Source organism: Peromyscus californicus, unplaced genomic scaffold, assembly GCF_007827085.1.
Source record: "Peromyscus californicus insignis strain IS unplaced genomic scaffold, ASM782708v3 Scaffold_13__1_contigs__length_99412109, whole genome shotgun sequence".
NCBI lineage: Eukaryota > Metazoa > Chordata > Mammalia > Rodentia > Cricetidae > Peromyscus > Peromyscus californicus.
In genome coordinates this window covers 1,202,494-1,222,037 of record NW_026294424.1, presented here as the reverse complement: position 1 = coordinate 1,222,037, position 19,544 = coordinate 1,202,494, and the positions used below count along the sequence as shown (strand labels likewise).

The following is a 19,544-nucleotide window of genomic DNA, read 5'->3' as shown; positions in this document are numbered from 1 at the left end:
AGTCAACCTGAATTGTGAAAAGAGTTGGCAGAGAAGTGGAACTTTAGTCTGAGAGACTCCCCTTCCTCATGCTGGGGCCATGGGCTCAATGCTCATGTTTATTGTATGGTCATGATTGTAAGGCAGAGATGAAGCCGAAATCTTATTAAACAGTTCATTGATCCAGAAGAGATGGAAGTAGAGCCGTCATCTCCTTTCCAAACATTTGGAAACTTTTGAGTCCCATATATGATGAAATATTAATGACACTTTTCTTGGAAGGATGGCAGTTCAAATAGCAATGACAATATCTTATAAGTGAGAAAGAGCTAAGGGCAGGGAGGGACCAGGAGTCCTGGGCTACTGAATACTTCAGGGCTCCTGAAGAAAGAATGCTCGGCCTTGGCAAACATAACCAACACATCCATGATCTAGCTATATGAAGACAGGACCAAGGGAGTGCCAGGGTATCCTGGTTAGCCCTGTTAATTTGAGCCTGCTTAGAGTCACTTTGGAGGAGGAAACTTCAATTGTCCAGATTTGCTATCTTGATTGCTAATAGGGAGAGCCTATCCCACTGTGGGTGGCACCAGCCCTAGACCAGTGGACTTAGGCTGATCAAGAAAGCTCTCGAGCATGAGCCTGGGAGTGACTGATCCAACAAGCATCATTCCTCCATGAGTTCTAGTTTGAGTTCTTCTTAAGTTCTTGTCCTCACTTCCCTCAGTGATGGACTGTCACCCGGAAGTGTAGGCCAAATAAACCATTTGGACATGCTACCACCTCTCTGTGCCTGGATATTTTCATTCATAACTGGGGATAAGCCTCACTCATAAGCTGTCCCACACTGCAGATGGAGAATGCTCTGAATCATAAAAGACTAGGGGTTTAAAGTGGACTAGGCTGGGCTTGTAGTTATCAAATTCTCCTGGGATAAGCAGAATCTACCTGTCTTAAGTCATGGCTGTAACAGAATGCCTGAGACTGGGTGATTTACTCAGGAGATAAGGTTGTTTAGCCCAGTGTTCTGGGAGTTGCAAGTCCAGGATTAGGTGGCCACACTTAGTGAGGGCCTCCTGCTTCATCGCAACATGGAGGATAACGGAAGAGCAAGAGATGCAGCCTTGCTCTGTAACATCCCAATCTCTGCCAGTAACCAATTCTGTTCCACAAGAGTGAGAGCTTATCCTGCCAGAATTAACCCAGTTCTGAGTTATGTTAATTCCTCCATGTGAAGGAGCCCTCAAGGCCCAAACATGTGCAGGATGATGTCATCATCTTTCAGTCCTGTTCCTTTGGGTACCAAACTCTGATATGAGTTCTGGAGAGGGAATACCATATTCCTGCTCTGTCACTCCTCAGGGACCTACTACTCCAAGGTGGCAAGGCAGTCACCAGGGCATGGTTGGGATGGAATTAAAGCTATTTGATTTACATGTCCCAGTGGCAGAGATTATGTAACACATTGGCCAAGGTCACATTTCCTACTGAAAAGTTGCCTTGTAGCCAGTCGAGTTCAGTAGCTATGCTGTGCTGCTTTAAGCCATTGTGTCAACACTGGGTTAGCAGAAGCTCCCAGCCCTAGAGTCCCATGCTCTGCCCTGGTCATCCACTTCCCATCCTCTCCCACGAGGACCCTACATCTTCTCTTGAGTTGGGGTGCTGTACGGCAGAGGCTGTTGTCCAATCAGATGGATGTCTCTAGATCCTTCATCGCATAAGCCAATTTCTCCATCACTCTGCACACCCCTCCCATTGGTTTCAGCTTTGCCCTTGGAGGGCACAGTTTTGGCATCTTTACCCTGCCTTTCAGTCAATCAAATGCCATACAAAGAGCTTTCCTCCAGGAGCCTGTGGTATTTCCTGATCTTGAGAGTAAATGGCCTCTCGTACCACTTTGATGAAACCATCTTCACAGTCTGGTCGAGCTATGTATTACAGTTCATTCCTAAGGAAAAGAGGAATGCTTTTCAGGGAAGAAGGGTCACCTACTTTTCTTCTGAAATTAAAAACTAGATGTGGCATGAAGTGGGAGCATGGAACATTGGCTTGGGCAACTGTGGATTCAAGCTCTCCCAGTTAGTTCTTATCCTCATCCTCTCAGGTCCCCAGTGTGCACAGAGGCACAACGGAGTGGTTTGGGTGAGCAGGTCTTACAGGGCCAGGTGAGGGTCACAGACTTATAGAACCTTGGGGTGCAGTGGGCATGTGATTGGCAGCTACCTTCAGGCCACCAACGATACTGTTGAATCACCTTTGCTTTTCAGACTTTGCAGACAAGGAACCTGACATCAGCTAACACAAAGACAAGGTCAGAATTTGGACCCATGCCATCTGCATAAAGTGCCAAGTGTTCCTGTTGGTTACAAGTAATTTTAGAGGCCACTGGGAGGTCAGAAACATCAATGGCTGCTGTAGCCGTCACACGGGGTCAGGTGACTGGGCCGCCTGTGCTTCTCCCTTCACTACCAAGTTGCTTTGGTCTTCAAAGGCACTGTCATTCTTTGTGTGTCACCTTACCTCACTGGGCTGTCACCTGGGGTGTGTTGTATGCTCATTCCACTTTACAAGGAAGAAAACAAGAGTCCAAGAGATCAATAGGCTTGTTCCTGTGACACAGAGAGCAAGTGCCAGGGCCCTGCCCCAGCCCGTTGATGAATAGCTCACTCTTCTACCTTCCTGGTCACTCCCCAGGACAGTAGGAGGAGGGGAGGGAACAGGGGCTGAGCTGTGCTGGGACACACCTGCATCTCAGTACCAGTGTGCGTCCTTTCTCTTACTAGTCTTCACAGAAACACTGAGGCTAGGGAAGGAAAGTAGATCAGGACAGAGGGAATCGAGGTGGGTTTCCACTGTGAGAAGGGCTAGAGAATGCCTCATCAGGACCTGCTCCCTGCAACGAGATGCTCAGTTCCTGGCATCGCACTTGCTTTCCACTGATAAGTTCCTCAGGTTCATCGGAAATGAATGTGGCCTGTGAACACCATCATGTGTATGCATGTGTGTGTGTGTGTGTGTGTGCGCGCGCGCGCGAGTGTGCATGCACAAGCACATGTGTGGACATGCAAAACAGAGGTCAGAGGTTGATATTGGTTATTTTCCTTAGTCACTCATCTACTTTTGGGGACAGGGTCCCTCCCTGACACTGGCGTTCACTGGCTGGGCTACACTGACTGACCAATGAGCCCCAGGGATCCTCCTGTGTTCCCTCCCCAAGTGTCGACATTACAGGCAATGCCTGCATTTTACATAGGTCCTGAGGATCCGAACTCTGGTCCTCATGCTTCTTCTGCATCAAGCACTTTACTGATGAATCCATCCCCTCAGCCCCCTGTACGCTCATCTCACGGAAACAAACCTAGGTGGGCCACATTAAGAGTCTGCCCACAGCGGCTGCCCTCCCACACTTTCTGCAAACAAATTGGTGAGGGTGCAGGGCTGAGTCAGCTTCTAAACCAGCTTCCTCTGAATCTGCCCGGGAAAGTCCCAGTCCTCAGCAGTTTGAGTCCCAGCAGCTCACATTAGAGATGGGCAAACACGCACTCGAGTTCCAATGACTCACTAATCAGTCCCTTTTGGAAAATGAGTAATATCCACATTGACTATAAGCTCCTCTTAACTTTTCAATCCACCACAAGAAATGTTGAGAAGTTCCACTTACTTCCACTCACCACCAGAACGTGCGTTTTCATGCTTTGAGCTGAGATTTTTCACACATAAAAATCTCTCCTGCCCCACAGCTCCTCCCCTTCCCCCATGGAACAGTGGGTGTGGGGCATCTTAACCATGCAGGTGAGTACAAAGAGCCAGGGAAAGCTAAGAAGTTTTAAAATGCAAGTAAGTAGTATTCAGGATTTCATTTAGAGGAAGCAGAGTTGTGGTTTTTTTTTTTTTCTTCACCAAAATGAACTCATTTCTAGAAATATCTAGAAACTACCGTGTGCCAGGCAGCGTTTAGTGCTGATGAATAGAATGCACAAATAGTTCTACCTGTGGTCTGAGGTAGGAGTCACATATGTAAATGTGGAATTTTCTAGATATATGCAAGGCTCAGTAGAAATACAGAAGGGAGAAAGGGGGATGGTATTGCTTAGGAGAGTTTGGGGGAGGCTTCCTCTTGAAATCTCTATTTTACTTTCCAGGAAGAATTGATATAAGTGGTTGAGAGGGCTCTCAACATGGGAACACTTAGAGGTACATGTGTAGGTGGTGACTGGGAGGACTGTTTTTATGCTTACTGTGATTCCTTGACCTCTTCCTCTGGGTGTTGTGGGAACCCCCTCCACATTCACTGTTGTCCTACAAGGCCTCCATGGGGTTCAGCCCACTGAAGTGTGGGTCTGTGGTTTCTGATGTCTACATAGGAACACAGAGGAATTCATTTGGGGCACATCATGACAGCGAGGTTGGTGCTCGCTCTGGGATGAGCATGTGACCCCAGAAGAACCAGTTGGAATCTTCTCTGGGGTAGAGGTATGAATTCAGTGAAAAAGAAGACCCCATTGGCTTGTGGTTGCCCAGCTGGGCACAGGGCAGTGTGAGGCTGATGTTAACGTTGCTGATGGCTCGCTGGGAATTTGTTTGCCAAAGGAGCTGCAGAGATGTTCAAAACTCTCCCATGGACTCTCTCTTTTGCTCTTGATATCTTGGGTACAAAATATCAAATATGGCGACTTTCTAAACTTTCTTTCTATTCCTACTCAAATTTGATTTTTATTTTTCACAATGTATGTGACTAGGGAGTGAAGACAGTTGCACATGTCTTTAGTTTCACAAGGTGGGCAGTCACTGGAGGAGAGTGCTGATTGGAACGATGCTTCCGCTAAATCTTCCACTGCTTTGCTGTGTGGATAGACAGCACCGGACACTCACTGGACATCATCTCTAACACTGAGAGCCTGGCATTGTTACCTCCTAAGGTGACTCACAGACAAAAACTAAGAATATTCAGACAGCTGAGACTAGCCTTTGAGTGAGGGCAAGTTCTCAAAGTGCTGCTGTCTAGGGAAATGACATCTACGATGATGGTACAAATGAAGGCAGAGAAACACCCATCTTCTTTCTGTTTCACACTTCTGTCTATAAAATCCATGTGTTGTCAACCCCCTGATTTTTACAATGACCTGATTGCCCTGAACTCCACTTACAGCCTTTCAGCTTCATGGCAGTACAAAAGCAATCCACAGCAGTAGACACTGTACCTGGATTTTGAATTGCTTTATTCTGTATCTTTGTTTTTTGAGATAGCGTCTCACTATGTAGCCCAGGCTATCCTTGAATTCATAATACTTGCCCCAGCCTCCCAAGTGCTCAGATGGCAGGACTGTGTCTGGCATGGAATTCTAATTTTGCTCTTTCCCCAGGTCAGTAAGCACCATGCAAGCATCTCCCCAGAAGCTCAGCAGTGGCAGCAAGCCACCAAACTGTGGTCCTGTGAGGTGGAGCTATGATGCTCATGTTTATAAGGACAATCCTGTAACTCTGAAATCCTGGTACCTGGAGGGCCAAATTTGAAATAATTTTTAAAACTGTCATTTAGATTAAAATTAAAGCTGATTATGTATAATTTTATGTTTCATTCTTGGTGCTATTTCATTTCATCACTGTTTCTTACAAGGGTCAGGAAATGTTTTAGATCAAGTTTTTCTTCTTTTCTTTTTCTTTTTTATAAAATAAAAAGCTCTTTTAGTAAGCTTGCTTCAGTCAAGTTCCTACTCTCTTGAATTCGTCAAACAACTGCAGCAAATTGTTTTCTGGTAGTTTAATGGGATCAGAAGGTAAGAAGGAAACTGGAGGTCATCCTGACATCCTTTGAGAGACAGGGCCAAGGCATTCCAGCTTTATCTCATAAACACTGGGGAGTGAGTGAGTGACATTTTAGGAATCAAAGTGTTAGAGTTCAGTTTTGAGTGAGGAGGATGTGTGTAGCAAGGGTTGAGCTGGTCTATCCTGTTAATTCATGTGAATAGAGAGAGAGCCCCTGCTTGAGCCATAGGCATAGAGAGAGGAGGAGAGATTCTTTGGGGAAATGTCTCATTGCATGTGAATATTTCCTTAGTAATATGATTTGGCTCTGTAGTAATGATGATTATCTAATTAGTTATGAAAATTGAATTCTTCTATGTTAAATAACAGGGTGAGCACTTTAAAGGGATGAATCTCACCCAGCAAAACCCACAGCTAACATGTGCCACAATTAGCAAGAACATCAATTAATATTGCAACAAAGGGACAGTCACACTGGCGAGGCTTAGGACTACTTCTACTCCCACAACTCTTGACCCGAGAGAAGAGTGCTACTATGGCATACTTCACCCTTCACAATCCTGGAAAGCATATCATTTTGTCTTGGTCTCAAAATCTCAGGGTAGGTGTTGCAGCCAGCTAAGGTCATGATTTTAGCACTAAGGTTCAGTGTGCCACTAAAGTACAAAGTCTGTGTCTTAGCCAGGGTTTCTATTGCTGTGAAGAGACATCATGACCACAGCAACTCTTATAAAAGAAAACATTTAATTGGGGTGCTTGCTTACAGTTCAGAGGTGCAGTCCATTATCATCATAGTGGGAAACTTGGTGGTGTTCAGGCAGACATGGTGCTGGCTACTTCTTGATCATAAGGCAACAGGAAGTAGACTGTGACACTGGGAGGTATCTTGAGCATAGGAAACCTCCAAGTGCCCCACCCCATTCCAGTAATGCACTTCCTCTATCGAGGCCATATGTACTCCAAAAAAGCCACACCTCCTAAAAGTGTCACTCTCTATGAGCTTATGGGATAATTATATTCAAACTATCACAGTCTTGAATCTCTGAAGAGACACCCCGTTAAGAACCTAGATTCTTAGTCCCATAGTAGAGACAATCACAGAACCAAGTAGGGCAAACCCATGTTCTTTGGGTGTGTGTATTCTCATGAATGTGGGTGCATGCGTATGTTCACGTATGTGGGTGACAAGATTGATACTACATGTCTTTCTTGAGTATTCTCTGTATTTAACCAAGGCATGGTCTCTTCACTGAACCCAGAGACTTCTGATTTGGTTGATCTAGCAAACCAACTTGTTCTGGCGATCCTCTCTCTACCTCCTGGTCTCTGGAACCAGAGGCAGACTACCCCCACTTACATGGCTTTTTACATGGGTGCTGGGCATCTATCTGTACTCCAGTCTTCAGGATTTGTGCACAAGTGTTTTACCCTTCGAGTTATCTCCCTGGCCTCTCACCTTGAGCTTTGAGACAGGGTCTCTCACCAAGACCTCTGATTTGGCTAGGCTGGCTGGCTAGCAGGCTCAGTTCCATCTTCCCAGGACTGGGATTGCAAGCATGCCCCATGCTGAACTTTTATATGTGGGTTCTGGAGATCTGAAGTCCTTATGCAGCTCCATTCTCTAGCCAGTCATGGAACCACCAAATGAACATCTCTGAAACAGACCCTGGGCTTCCTGCATCGGTGAGGTCCCCACCCCACCCCATCTCCAATTACTAGAGAGTCACCATGCTCTCATTGTCTTCCTATTCAATTTCCTCACCCTGGACATAGCAAGCTTTGAAGGCTATTGTAGTTCTGCCTCAGTTCTGTTACCCGATAATGTGGCCTTGGATTGGGCAACTCACAGTGCCCCCTTCAGGTCTTCCTTTCCAGGTAACTGAACTGTGGTGTATTTGACCAAAAAGTGTTGGGAGCTGGTTATCTCTGATTCCCCAGGAAGGGTCTTCTGATCTCCAGCAGGACTCTTTGCCTTCTCTTTACCAAGGTAGAAGGGGCATCCCTCTCTTTCTGCCTATAGTCCATTTTTCACACAGCAGTCTGAATAAGGCCATGAGAGGCAGCCAGCACGAAACCATATTGCAAGCATAGATCTAATCACACCATTCCTCTGTGGAAACCTAGCAACAGCTTTCTGCTCTTCAGGGTAGAAGCTGAGGTGATAAATCCTATTACCATCTAGCTCACCTCCCCTATGCTGCCTGGCCCACTCCACTCTCTGTTCATACCTGCTGCTCTAGCCATTCTGGTGTTTTCATTGTCACTGTAACATACCAGGCAAACTTCCATCCTGGAACCTCCACAAGGCTGTCCAGAAACATTGATCCCAGAGCGACATACCTCATCTCCCACTCCTCCAGCTTTCAATCCACGTGTCCCTACCTCAATACTCTGAAAGCTTTCTATAAACAAACCAGACCTCCATCTATGAGCTTTCCATCACTATGAATTCCTTAGCATGTATTAGCACTTGAGATAGTGTAGACATATCTGGGTTTCTTGTCTCTCTCCTTCTACAAGAGTATAGTCATCAAGGAGGCAGGAATCTGATCATTGTTTATTTCTGCATTGTTAGCCTGGCATGGGATAGGTTTCTGGTAAGCCACTATAAGTAGACAAGTATATTCATGAGTGGATAGATGGGTGGGTGGATGGATGGATGGATGAATAGGTGAGTAGATAGGAAGATGCATGTATGAATAGATGGATAGATGGATACATGGATGGATAAATTGGTGGATGGATGCCTAGATATATGGATGGATACTTGGGTAGGTAGATGAGTAGATGGGTGGATGGATAAATAGAAGAGTGGATGGATGGGTAGATTAGTAGATGGATGGGTAGATGGATGGATGCATCGATGGATAAATGGATGGATAAATGGATGGATAAATGGATGGATAAATGGGATGAATGGATGGATAGAGAGATGGGTAGATGAGTGAATGTATGGCTGGCTGGACAAAGAGATGTGTGGATGAACACCTCAGCTTTTCTGTCACTGGACAGGATGCCAGGTCCAGCACAAGGGAAATAATGCCAAGCTCCATTTTAGGAGTTGCTACGCTTTAGACATGAAAATATTTACCAGTTTCTACTTTCCTCCTCCCAGTCTTTTTCTGATTTGGAAAATGCCTTCAACCACCCTTGTGACAGTTCTTACAAGCTGAAGCCCACACTTGGTGACCTTGAACCCAAGGTTCTGCATAAGGTGGCTTGAAGTAAGTACAAGTAAAACACTCATTGGTCCAAGGACCTGCCAACTCCCCTATTGAACCATTTCTTCACTTTGGAAAGCATCTGCTACCAACTTCATTAGTCAAAATGTTCCTCATAGCTCCAAGATTGGTTTTTCCATCAGCCTAGGCAAGTGGTATGCATATATAACACCCCACATCTTAGACCGTTAAGAGCACATTGCCCCCCTCAACTCTTATGATCCACATTTATCTCATCCTTGCATTCCCCCCTTTGAACATGGAGGTGTGAGAGGCTGCATCAAATTGTATGCATGATGCCACAAGCGTGTATACATGTGCTCCTACAGACATGTATGTCCTGGCAAGTGGTTGTAAGGGCTTCAATATGGCAATTATTTTGAATAGCCTCTGGAATTATCCCTTAAAAGCTGTATTTTCTCAAGTGTACATTTTCATTTTTGGGGGGGAGTCTAACCGTCTCTGTCTTAATTCCTAAGCTTTGAGATTTCCCCATCATGGTGTGTTGAATGGCAAGTATAAAGATGCAGAAGATCCCACTCAGAGAAGGGTTCATCCATGGGGCGATCACAGAAATAAAGCTTTAGAATTGTGTTCTCGAAGCATGCTGACATTTCAGAAAATGCTGACCTGCTTTCCGGCCATCTCATTCTCTGTCTTCCTTCAGAACATCTTCTTGTGAATTACCTTCTAATTCATTGGGCTTTTGCAGAGATCTGTTTTCCTGCTCCCAGATTTCACCCACGTCCTTTGTCGTGAAGTTGAGACCTGCCCTATTTCAAAAATTTATTATCTAACATAAACACTCTCTACCCAATTGCAGATACAATTTGTACCCAGGGGACGGGACAACCCTTCTAAGGATAAATTGGATTCTCGTGTATCTCACTTCTCAGTCCTCACGAAGCCATAAATCTTCAGAATGCTGGCCAGGAACAAAGGAGCTGTAGCCCTGCACTTTGAAATAAGTTACCCTTGAAATACAATTGGAATCGCCATCCTAAATGACAGTCCACAGGACCTCATTTTATATATATGACTTTTTAAAAAACTACTATGACTTCAAACAACAGATAATCAGGAATAACTAGGGGGAAGTCTTAATTGTCATGATTGGACACTTAGTTTTAGTACAATTGTGGGAGAGGAAATGAGCTACTAAGGCTATAAAAACAGGTCATCCAACAACATTTGTTTAATGTTGATGAATTATTGTATTATTGTTGTTTCTTATGGGAGTTATTAATAGCACACATGGGTGGGTTTCATAAGAATATTTTTGAACATAATATAATCCTCCCATTCCCCACTCTTCCTTTTTCTCTTCTCTCCCTCCCTGGTCCCCTGTTCTTCTAGACAATTTTGCTTCACTTCCATAGTCTATACACATATATACTGTTTTGTATTTGTAGAAAGTCTGAGTGGGACCTGCAACACCAAGTCCGGCTTGGTTCATTCTGCATGACAATTTCCAGTTGCCTCTCTCTCTCCTGTGAATGGCAGTTCTGTTTCACAGCTGAATAAATTCCATTGTATAGATACACCCCATTTTCTCTACCCATTCCTTTGGTGATGGACATCTAGGCTGGCTTTACTTCTTGGCTACTGTGAATAGCACAACAATAAACTTGGGAGTTTGAGTACCTCCCAAGGTGTGCCCAGGCAGAGAATGGCTGAACCACATGGTAGATGTAATTCTAGTTTTTGAGGAGCCTCTGCTCTGATATTCATAATGGCTGGACTAAAGTACATTCCTACTGACAGTGTGTAAGGGTTTCCCCGTTGTCTTTCTCTCTCCCTCCTGACTACAGCCTCATGCCATGCCCTTTATTATTTGTTTTCTAGTGACCACCATTCTGACCTGGAGTGAGGTACGCTCCCAGTGTGGCTTTCCTGACAGCTGGAGACACCGAATAGGAGGATTCTCCTGTGTTTATCACTGACCTTATTGAGGACTCAGGAAAATCTATGCAAAATGTGGCACGTGGTCTTCATTAAACATTGCATCCTGCCCTCTCAGAAGCCCATTTCAAAGACAGCAAAATGAAGACAGAGAGAGGCTGCGCAGTCCCAGCTGGCTAAGCCAAGGCGGTCACATGCCAGCCATGCCGTCGAGGTCTAAAGATTTCACTTCTCTTTGAGCAAGAAAGCTCATTTTGCTCCGCTCCATCGGAGAGATGACAACTCATTAAAGTGAAGTTCAAAATCGAAGAGGCAGAGCAGGGAAGCCGCACAAAATCTCCCTCCAATCCTGACGCACCGGGAAGCGGCTCCTGGTGCTCTCCGCTTTAGCCGGCAGGCTTTTCTTTACATAGCCAAGCAATTGATAAGCTGTAATCTTCTCTGAATTGTATAAAACGATTAAGCATCATCCACCGGTGCACCCGAATCTCATGGTCTCTTCAAAGGGTGAGCATAGTACTGGGCAGTGTTCTCCTTGGGTTACTCCCAAATGATTGGTTATTGTAAGTGGCGCTGTGCCAAACAGCCCTTGGTTTGAGGCAAGCAGGGCTGGAGCCTTCAGACTCCATTCTGGTAAGTGAACTTTGCAGGTCAAAGCCAGTGAATATGTAAAAGGGGCTTGATTCATACAGATGTCTTTCCAGAGGCCAGCTTGCCATGACTTCTGCTACCACGAGCAAGCACACATTCAGGCTGTTCGGAGAACGCTTCTCTGGAGTGCTTCACACCAGCAAATGCCCTCTTTTCCACTTAGGTAAAGCACACTGAAGGCATCCTCCCTTCTCCAAAGTGTGCTTAATCCTCACAGCCAAATCTTACCCTCCTTGTTGGTGTCTTAGGATCATGAGCTGGCTTCAGGGGAACACTTATGAACCAACAGAGACTGCTCTGAGCCCAGGGGTACCCAGGGAGCACTCAGGGATGTCTCAGTACAGAAGGGGGCTACGCATTTATGAGTGTATGCATTTCCAGTACACTATCTGGCCCACAGAAAGTGCTGTTAAATACCAGCTGACTGACTGATTGGGACCCAGTATTTGGTTTACTGAGGAGCCTGCCAGGGAGAAAATCCTCTGCCTGAGCAAACGATTTCAATTCCTCAGGTCTCCTTAGGTCATTCACTCAAAGTGCATGCATTTATTAAATACCAGCTGTGCTTCAGGACCTGTATTGGAATAACACTGAATGTTGGCTCCTGGGAACTTAAAGTTCTATTATTCATCTTCTGTCCCCAAGGGCCACCAAGGGAGAGCCCTCCCTAAGGTGTGAGCAGGGTCACTGTAGGCACTCAATGAAGTGACTGCTGCTCTGCTCTCTTGGGAGAAGTTGTGGGGCAGAGAGTCTTCATGAAGCTCAGTAGGGTTGGAATGAGACAGTCCTGTTCTCTGTTTTGCCTGCTCCTGTCCCACTCTGGGACTGAGGATCTATGTTCTCAGTGTCCCCGAGACTCTGTGCAGATTTGGGAAGGAGAGATCACTTACTCCACACAATTAGCACAAGAAACGATTTTAAGAATTCCCAAACATTGTGTGTAGGAGCTCTTTCATTGAGCATGGAGTGGTGGTGCAGGTCTGCAGGCCCGCAGTCCCAGCACTGGGGAGCCTGAGGCAGGAGGATCATAAGTTCAAGGCTAGCTTGTACTACACAGTGGGATTGTCTCCAAAACACAAAACAAAGAATTCCTCTTGTTATCATCAAAGATGCCTGGTCAGTCAACAGAGGTATGTCCACCCCAGCAGCCTTTATCAAAAGTGGGGTGCTCAGACACAGACCCCAGAACCACCACATTCAAAAGCTAGTATGATGAAATTCTTGCACCACAGCCCTCTCTAGTACTCCTGTGCAGATAAACTCCTCTGCCTTCAAGGTTTCATACCTCTGACTGCCGCTGCCTTCTACTACTGAGGATGGGCTTTCTTCTCAGTCCTTCAGACACACTCATCTTTCCTGTTTTCTTGATGAAATAGTATTAGTTTTAATTAGTATTAGCAATATTTGGGACTGGGTCTCACTTTGTAGCCCTCCCTGGCTGTGTAAACCAGGCTGGTCTCTGCCCCCTGAGTGGGATTAAAGGTATGTGCCACAGAACCTGGCATTTTTTTTAAATTTACATGTGTGTGCATGTGTACACAGGCATGCATGCTCTCTGTGTGTGTGTGTGTATGTGTGTGTGTGTGTGTGTGTACATCAGAGAACTTTCAGGAGCCAGTTTTCTCCTTGTCCCATGTGGGTCCTGGAGACTAAAGTCAGGTCCTCAGACCTGGAAGCAGGTACCCCACCCACTGAGTGGTCCTACCAGTCCTCAAAAGAGTGCTGTATTTAGGTTAGCTCACTTTTCAGGTGCTTCTGATGAGTCATCAAATGCAAAATGCAGTGAGCTACAGTGCCTCGTGGCTGCTGCCCCTAGGCTGTCCCTAGATTGAATAACTGTCTTACTTTTTTTTATCAATGAGTTTTAAAAAATAAATTTATTTTCTCACCAACTCAATTCCAGAGACTTTAAATACCTCTGAATTTTAAAAAATACACATGGAAAATACTGTATTATCTAGAATATTGGTTATAGTTGCTTTGATGTTTTTAGAACCCCTGTTTACTCTTAATTTTTTCCTATTTGCTTGTTATTTTTCTTTTTAATTTTATTTATTCACGAGTGTGTGTGTGTGTGTGTGTGTGTGTGTGTGTGTGTGTGTGTGTGTGTGAGAGAGAGAGAGAGAGAGAGAGAGAGGGAGAGAGAGAGAGAGAGAGAGAGAGAGAGAGAGAGAGAGAGAGAGAGAGAGAGAGAGGTGAGGGGAGACAGAGAGACAGAGAGGGAGGGAGTTCATTTTCTCCTGATACCATCTGGGTCCTTAAAACTGAACTCAGATTGTAGGTTAGCAGAAGGCACCTTTACCTAGCCAGCCATCTCACGTGCCTTCCATTTGGTGCTCAGATTGTAACACTGGAAGATTTCCCCAGACATTGATAACCCTTCCTTGTTAGGATCCAGCTGGGAACTAATGAGGAGTGGGTGAGGCTTAAGGACTCTAAGAGTCTAAGGTATCCCAGGCAGCCTCTGAGGTCACAATCTCTCCTCCTGGCTCAATCCATTCTCACTGAAGTCACTGGTATTTCCTGCTTGGGGAATGAAGGGCGCAGCAGCATCCGGCTACCCCTACTGGACAGGCAGAATTCTCTTTCAGCATTTGGTGTACATCTAGGAGATCTTGCTGCCCTATGATGGCAGGATTGCACATGGGCACGTGCATCAGTCCAGCCCTCCCTGCTACTTTCTTCTTGGGACTCACCTTCAGTTTGTTGCCTGGTAAGAAGAGCCACTGTGATAACCAAGGCTCCCTGATCCTCAGTACTTCCCGGAGGTTACCAGCCTTGTTTTCTCCCCTCGCCTCCTTCCATAGACTTTGCTGTGGACGGTTGAGCATTGTGGGGATTCTGTAGTGTCCAGCAGTTTTGACTCCCTGAGAATGACAGCTTAATTTTTCTATCTACTGTCCTGTGTCCTTTATCTCTCCACATCTTCCTGGCTCTCTAGTCCCTTGTGATAGTCTAGTCAGTTTTTTCCATCCTTATCAATTTGTCATTAAAAACAAACAAACAAAAAACCATTCCTTCTTGTCATTTAATTGGGTTTTTAAAGGGGGAAAAATGCAGCTGGGTGGTGGTGGCGCACACCTTTAATCCCAGCACTTGGGAGGCAGAGGCAGGTGGATCTCTGGGAGTTTGAGACCAGCCTGGTCTACAGAGTGAGTTCCAGGACAGCCAGGACTACAGAGAGAAACCCTGTCTCAAAAAAGCCCAAAACGGGAGCAGGGGCAATGAAGAGAGATGTGTGTGTTAGGGTGGGGGTGGGGGCTCCTGTGGGGGGGTTGGGAGGGTGGGAGGAGTGTTTAATCTGCCTTCATGACCAAGAAGTCCAAGTCCTTGCCTTTTCCAGGTTTTTAACTAAAACTTCCTAAGTTAGAGGAGCATCATAAGGACACAGTGTGACCACAGTTAAAGCCCCTCCTCCACTTCCTCCCCGTGGACATAAGACAACAAAATGAATTCAACCACGGCTGTCCTGAGCCCCTCCCGGAGCTGCTGCTTTGGCAAACAAACTCCACTTCCTCACTGTGGTGTGGCTGGAGACAGGCAGAAAGATTAGGGTCCCCCACAGAGGCAGACATGGCAAGCTTTCACCTAAAGCCCAAGACAACAGCAACTGCCCAAGAGGAAGAAAGACTCTGAAATACACAGCACTGATTTCAAAGGACAGAAAGGGTGGACTCGTCACTCCCAACTCATGAGGGCAAAGCTGCCTCCTTGCGGATCTGATGTTTCCAGAGCCCATTTATTCTTCACTTTTTCCATTTGATTGTTTGGAGTGTGATGCTCATGTGGACAGTCTTCCTGGGTGTCACATCCAGCTGGTGTTACACATCCAACTGGGAATGGATGTGGAATGAGAGGGGCTTGAGAACTCTGAGCTAGATTCTAAGGGGTCCCAGGCAACCCCTGATGTCACAATCTCTCCTCCAGTTTCAGTCACATTCTCTTGAAGTCACCCCCAAACACCTTTGGATAGAGAAGCCAAGACCAGCTGCCAGTCCTGCACTCTCCCAGTGGTTCAGAATGGTGGACAGACAGTGGTCATGGTCCATCTCCACTCAGGCAACATGGTGGTCTGCTGTCTGTTGGGAATGTACAGACAGCATCAAAGCCGTTCAGCCTTCTCTTGTCCCCAACACTGCAGCTTCTAAGCCACACCAGGACAAGTTTTCTTCTACCACGACCACCCTTCACATCCCTCCTCCTGGCAGTGTTACCTGTGGATTATGTGGTACCTCTGTAGGTACTCCAGAGCCAGGGCCAGCTCACAGATGTACAGTTTCACAGCTCCCTCTGTGAAGTGCACATTCTGCTGTAGGTGGTAGCGCAGGTCTCCGCCCAGCAGCAGATCCACCACCATGAACATGTCTTCCTCATCCTGGAAGGAGTACCTAGGAACACAGAGGGACACAGGTTAGGGATGGAAGCATCGCTAATATCCTCAGGGCCAACACTCCACTTTACAGTAAGGCAGACTGGGGCCCAGAAGGATGCTGATATCAACTACAGCATGATGCTATGGGAGGTGAGAGGGCAGAAGGTTTTCTAATCCCACACTGCCTCTACACTATGGGGTCATTTCATTTCTTCATTAAGGCAGGTTTGAGTTCCAACATTAATCCCCCATCTGGCAGACAGAAGACAGTCACTTAACTGCCTAGACTTTCCTATGTTATTGCAGCTGGTTTTAGCTTAGGCTTTAACCCCACGCTATTATAGCATGTATCTGGGAGGTTTTCCCATGTGTTGGGGGCTTGGTGGCCAGCCTGTGGCATGATTGGAAGTGGAACCGAATGGAAGGATGTTACACCATTAAAACAGCCTTGCAACCACAGACTGAGGTCTCTGAACCACTAAGCCAATATTAAACCTTTCTTCCTTTAAAGTTGACCAGCTCAGGCACTTTGTCACAGCAATGGGAAACTGATTAACACGTGCTGTCAGGATTTGTAGTCCCCAGCTCTGAAGAAGAGTCCTTCTCCCCAGCAATCCCCGCATCCTCTGCACACGCCACTGCTCCCCACAGGGAGTTCATTCCCAGAACCCCTGAGCACAGCGATGCTCTATAACTCAAGTCCAGGCATTTAAGGCAACCAGCAGCTTTTGCTCTTGGCTCTTGGAATCTGGCCAGATCCCAACCCAACATTCACTAGCCAGTGATTGCAGCCAAGTTCTCAATGACAGCTAACACCAAGACCAGCCATGTATGAACCATCCTGGGTGTGAGGATGCTCTAGCTAACCCCACGGGAAGCAGAAGGAATACTCAGTGAGGTCCAGCTGGCCACAGAATGTGAGCAGGAAATATCTTGATTTCTTTTCAAGACTTTAGGTCTTCAAGTAGTATTTAATTTTATCTTTGTTTTTTTTTCTGTGAACCGAGAGGAAACTTCCTGAACTCATTTTTAAACAGGAGGATAGAAGAGCCAGCACATACGATGTGAGAATGCTCAGGTACCTTCAGGGACAGTCTCACAGCATGAGGCACGACAGACCACGCTATCCCAATAAGTACAGAGCTGGCTGGCAGCTGTCATTTCCCTCTTCTTATGAAGCCACTAGTGCCATCACAGCAGCTGGATCCACAAACTCACTTAACCTTTAATTACTTCCCAAAGGCCTGGCTTGGGAAAACCATCAACACATAACTGAGAATTAAACTTCCAACACGAGAGTTTTGGGAACACGTTCACACCAAGCAGAACTAAAAGAGCCACCTGATTATGTGTGTGTGTGTGTGTGTGTGTGTGTGTGTGTGTGTGTGTGTGTGTGCATTTTCCTGTGTATCTGCTATTGTGTGGAAGGCCTTCGGAGCCTGAAGAGGATAACATGTCTTCCATGTAAACTCAATTTACATTCTGGTAGTTGATGGACCATGGAACATCACATAATAGCCAGCGTGCCCCACACACCCTGTGCTCTCCAGTCACCGCTGGGCTATCAAAGGGAATCTCATTACACATTCTAGCAGAATCCTTAGGAGAAGCGATGTTGGTTTTCTGGGGGAAGCTTGCAGACCAGGGCAAATTCTAAAGGAGACAACTGAAATGCAAAGAGAACATCATTTAAGCAATAATTCAAGCCTGGGCTGCTTCGTGCTACAGATCTGTATTTTGCTCCGGGCCACAGACCCGGCTTTCCCAAGGAGACTCAAAGTTATTGCTGAGAGCAGAGAGTGACCTTCCATCCATCTCTGCCTTTGTGCTGTTCTGTGGCTCTGTGTCATTGTCCTCTGTGCCCCTCCTTGCACTAGAATGGGAATTATGCCCTCATCACAATGCTGCATATTGTCATGGAAATGACCAAGGTGCCCGATGAGAGAGTGTGCTCTCACACAGTGACACCAACCTTCCGAGAAGTCTGCATAATTAGGTTCTCCTCCAAGCACAAAGATAGCTGGAAGGTGTAAGGACATTATTCATCCTGCCTTGGCTGCTGAGCAGGCCAGTGTGAAGAAGGCAATGGTCATTATCGTGTGTGCAGGCACATGTAGCCGTGTGTGCACATACATATGAAAACTAGAGATCAGCCTTAGGGGTTGTTCCTCGGGTGCTATCTATCTTGGTTTTTGAGACAAGGTCTCTCATTATTTTGAGGTTTGCTGATCAACTAGACTGGCTGGCCCGCAAGTCCCAGGGATTCCCACTCTTCACTCCCCCATGCTGAGATCACAAGTGTGCACCACCACACATGGCTTTTTTACATTGTTTCTGGGGATCGAGCTCAGGCTTTCCTACTTACACAACAAGTGCTCTTACCAACTGAGCCACTGTCCTAGTTACGACTTTTTTTTTTATTATTATTATTATTATTATTATTATTATTATTTTAAATATATTAAGTTCCCACTTTGCTCCTAAAAGGAGCAAATGACTTATGAGACTCACAACACAAGATTAAAAATTTAAAAAAAAAAAAGAACAAATAAGAAACTTAAGAAGATGGGGGCTGAGGAGATGTCTTAGCAGTTAAGAGAACTGGCTGCTCTTCCAGAGGACCTGGGCTCCATTCCCAGCACCCACATGACTGTTAACAGCTGTCGATAGTTCCAGTTCCAGGACATCTGGTGCCCTCTTCTGGCTCTGTGGGCACTGCACACATGTGCTTCACAGCCAAACATGCAGGCCAAACACTCATGAAATAATTTTTAAAAATTAAAAAAAGAAATTTGAGAAAATAGAGGTAGACAAAACCATCCCTAATTCATGTCCAAAGATCCCTTCTGCTTGCCTGAAATGGACCTAAAATGCATGAAGCCTCCCTAGAACCCAGCGTAAAGAGAAACACGGACCGTGTCCTAACTCATAGTTGACAGGGAAATAGATGAACTGTTTAGGAAAAGCATGCACTTTTTACTAAATTGTAATTTCACTTAACTCACAGGCTATAATATGACATTTGACAATGACAATGATCAAATTAGGGTATTTATACGTCTGTCACTGCGAACATCTGCCGTTTCTGTGTTAGAAGCAGAAATAATCTCTTCTGGCTATCTTGAAACGGACAGCGAATGGCACGCGTTTTTCTTGGTACAGACACCAGATGGAAATGGCTCCCACTGAGTTCTTAATGTGGTAAACAGTACGTCCATGTGAACTAACCCAGCTGGCATAACAAGACAAAGGAGGAAATTTTTTTTAATCTGATGTCTATCAAGTTTGGCTGGGACCATTCAGTCCCGCTTGGTAGATGTCGCCTTGCATGGTTGAAAGTCATGTAATCTGTGAGCTGAGCTCCACATCATAAAGAACTGCCTGACTCCAAACATGCCTGTGGAGCTGAAGCTGGGAACCACAGGCTTGGACTCATGCTTGCTCTGGAAGAAGGCTTCTCTGATGAGTTGTGTGACCACTTTGGGTTCTGTAATAACAACAGTTCAGGCTGGTAGGGCGCAGACAATGCAGTATCTGCCTTTTCAAATGCTTTGAGCTCATGTTGTTCTTCCAACCAGCCTACGGGGTGAGGCTCACGATAAAGCACTGCCGTGATTTGAGTATAGAATATCCTCCACAGGCTTATGTGTTTG

At 45.9% G+C, this 19,544-nt stretch overlaps 1 protein-coding gene across 1 annotated transcript in view; it reads right to left on the bottom strand.

Moving 5' to 3' along the window:
* The window catches only part of Stk32b (serine/threonine kinase 32B), a 250,280-nt gene that overhangs the window by 70,598 nt on the left and 160,138 nt on the right, over window positions 1-19,544 (bottom strand). Inside the window, exon 4 of the mRNA XM_052736050.1 lies at window positions 15,734-15,907. Within this exon, the coding sequence (XP_052592010.1) occupies window positions 15,734-15,907 (174 nt within the window). The remainder of the gene's footprint in view (window positions 1-15,733; window positions 15,908-19,544) is intronic.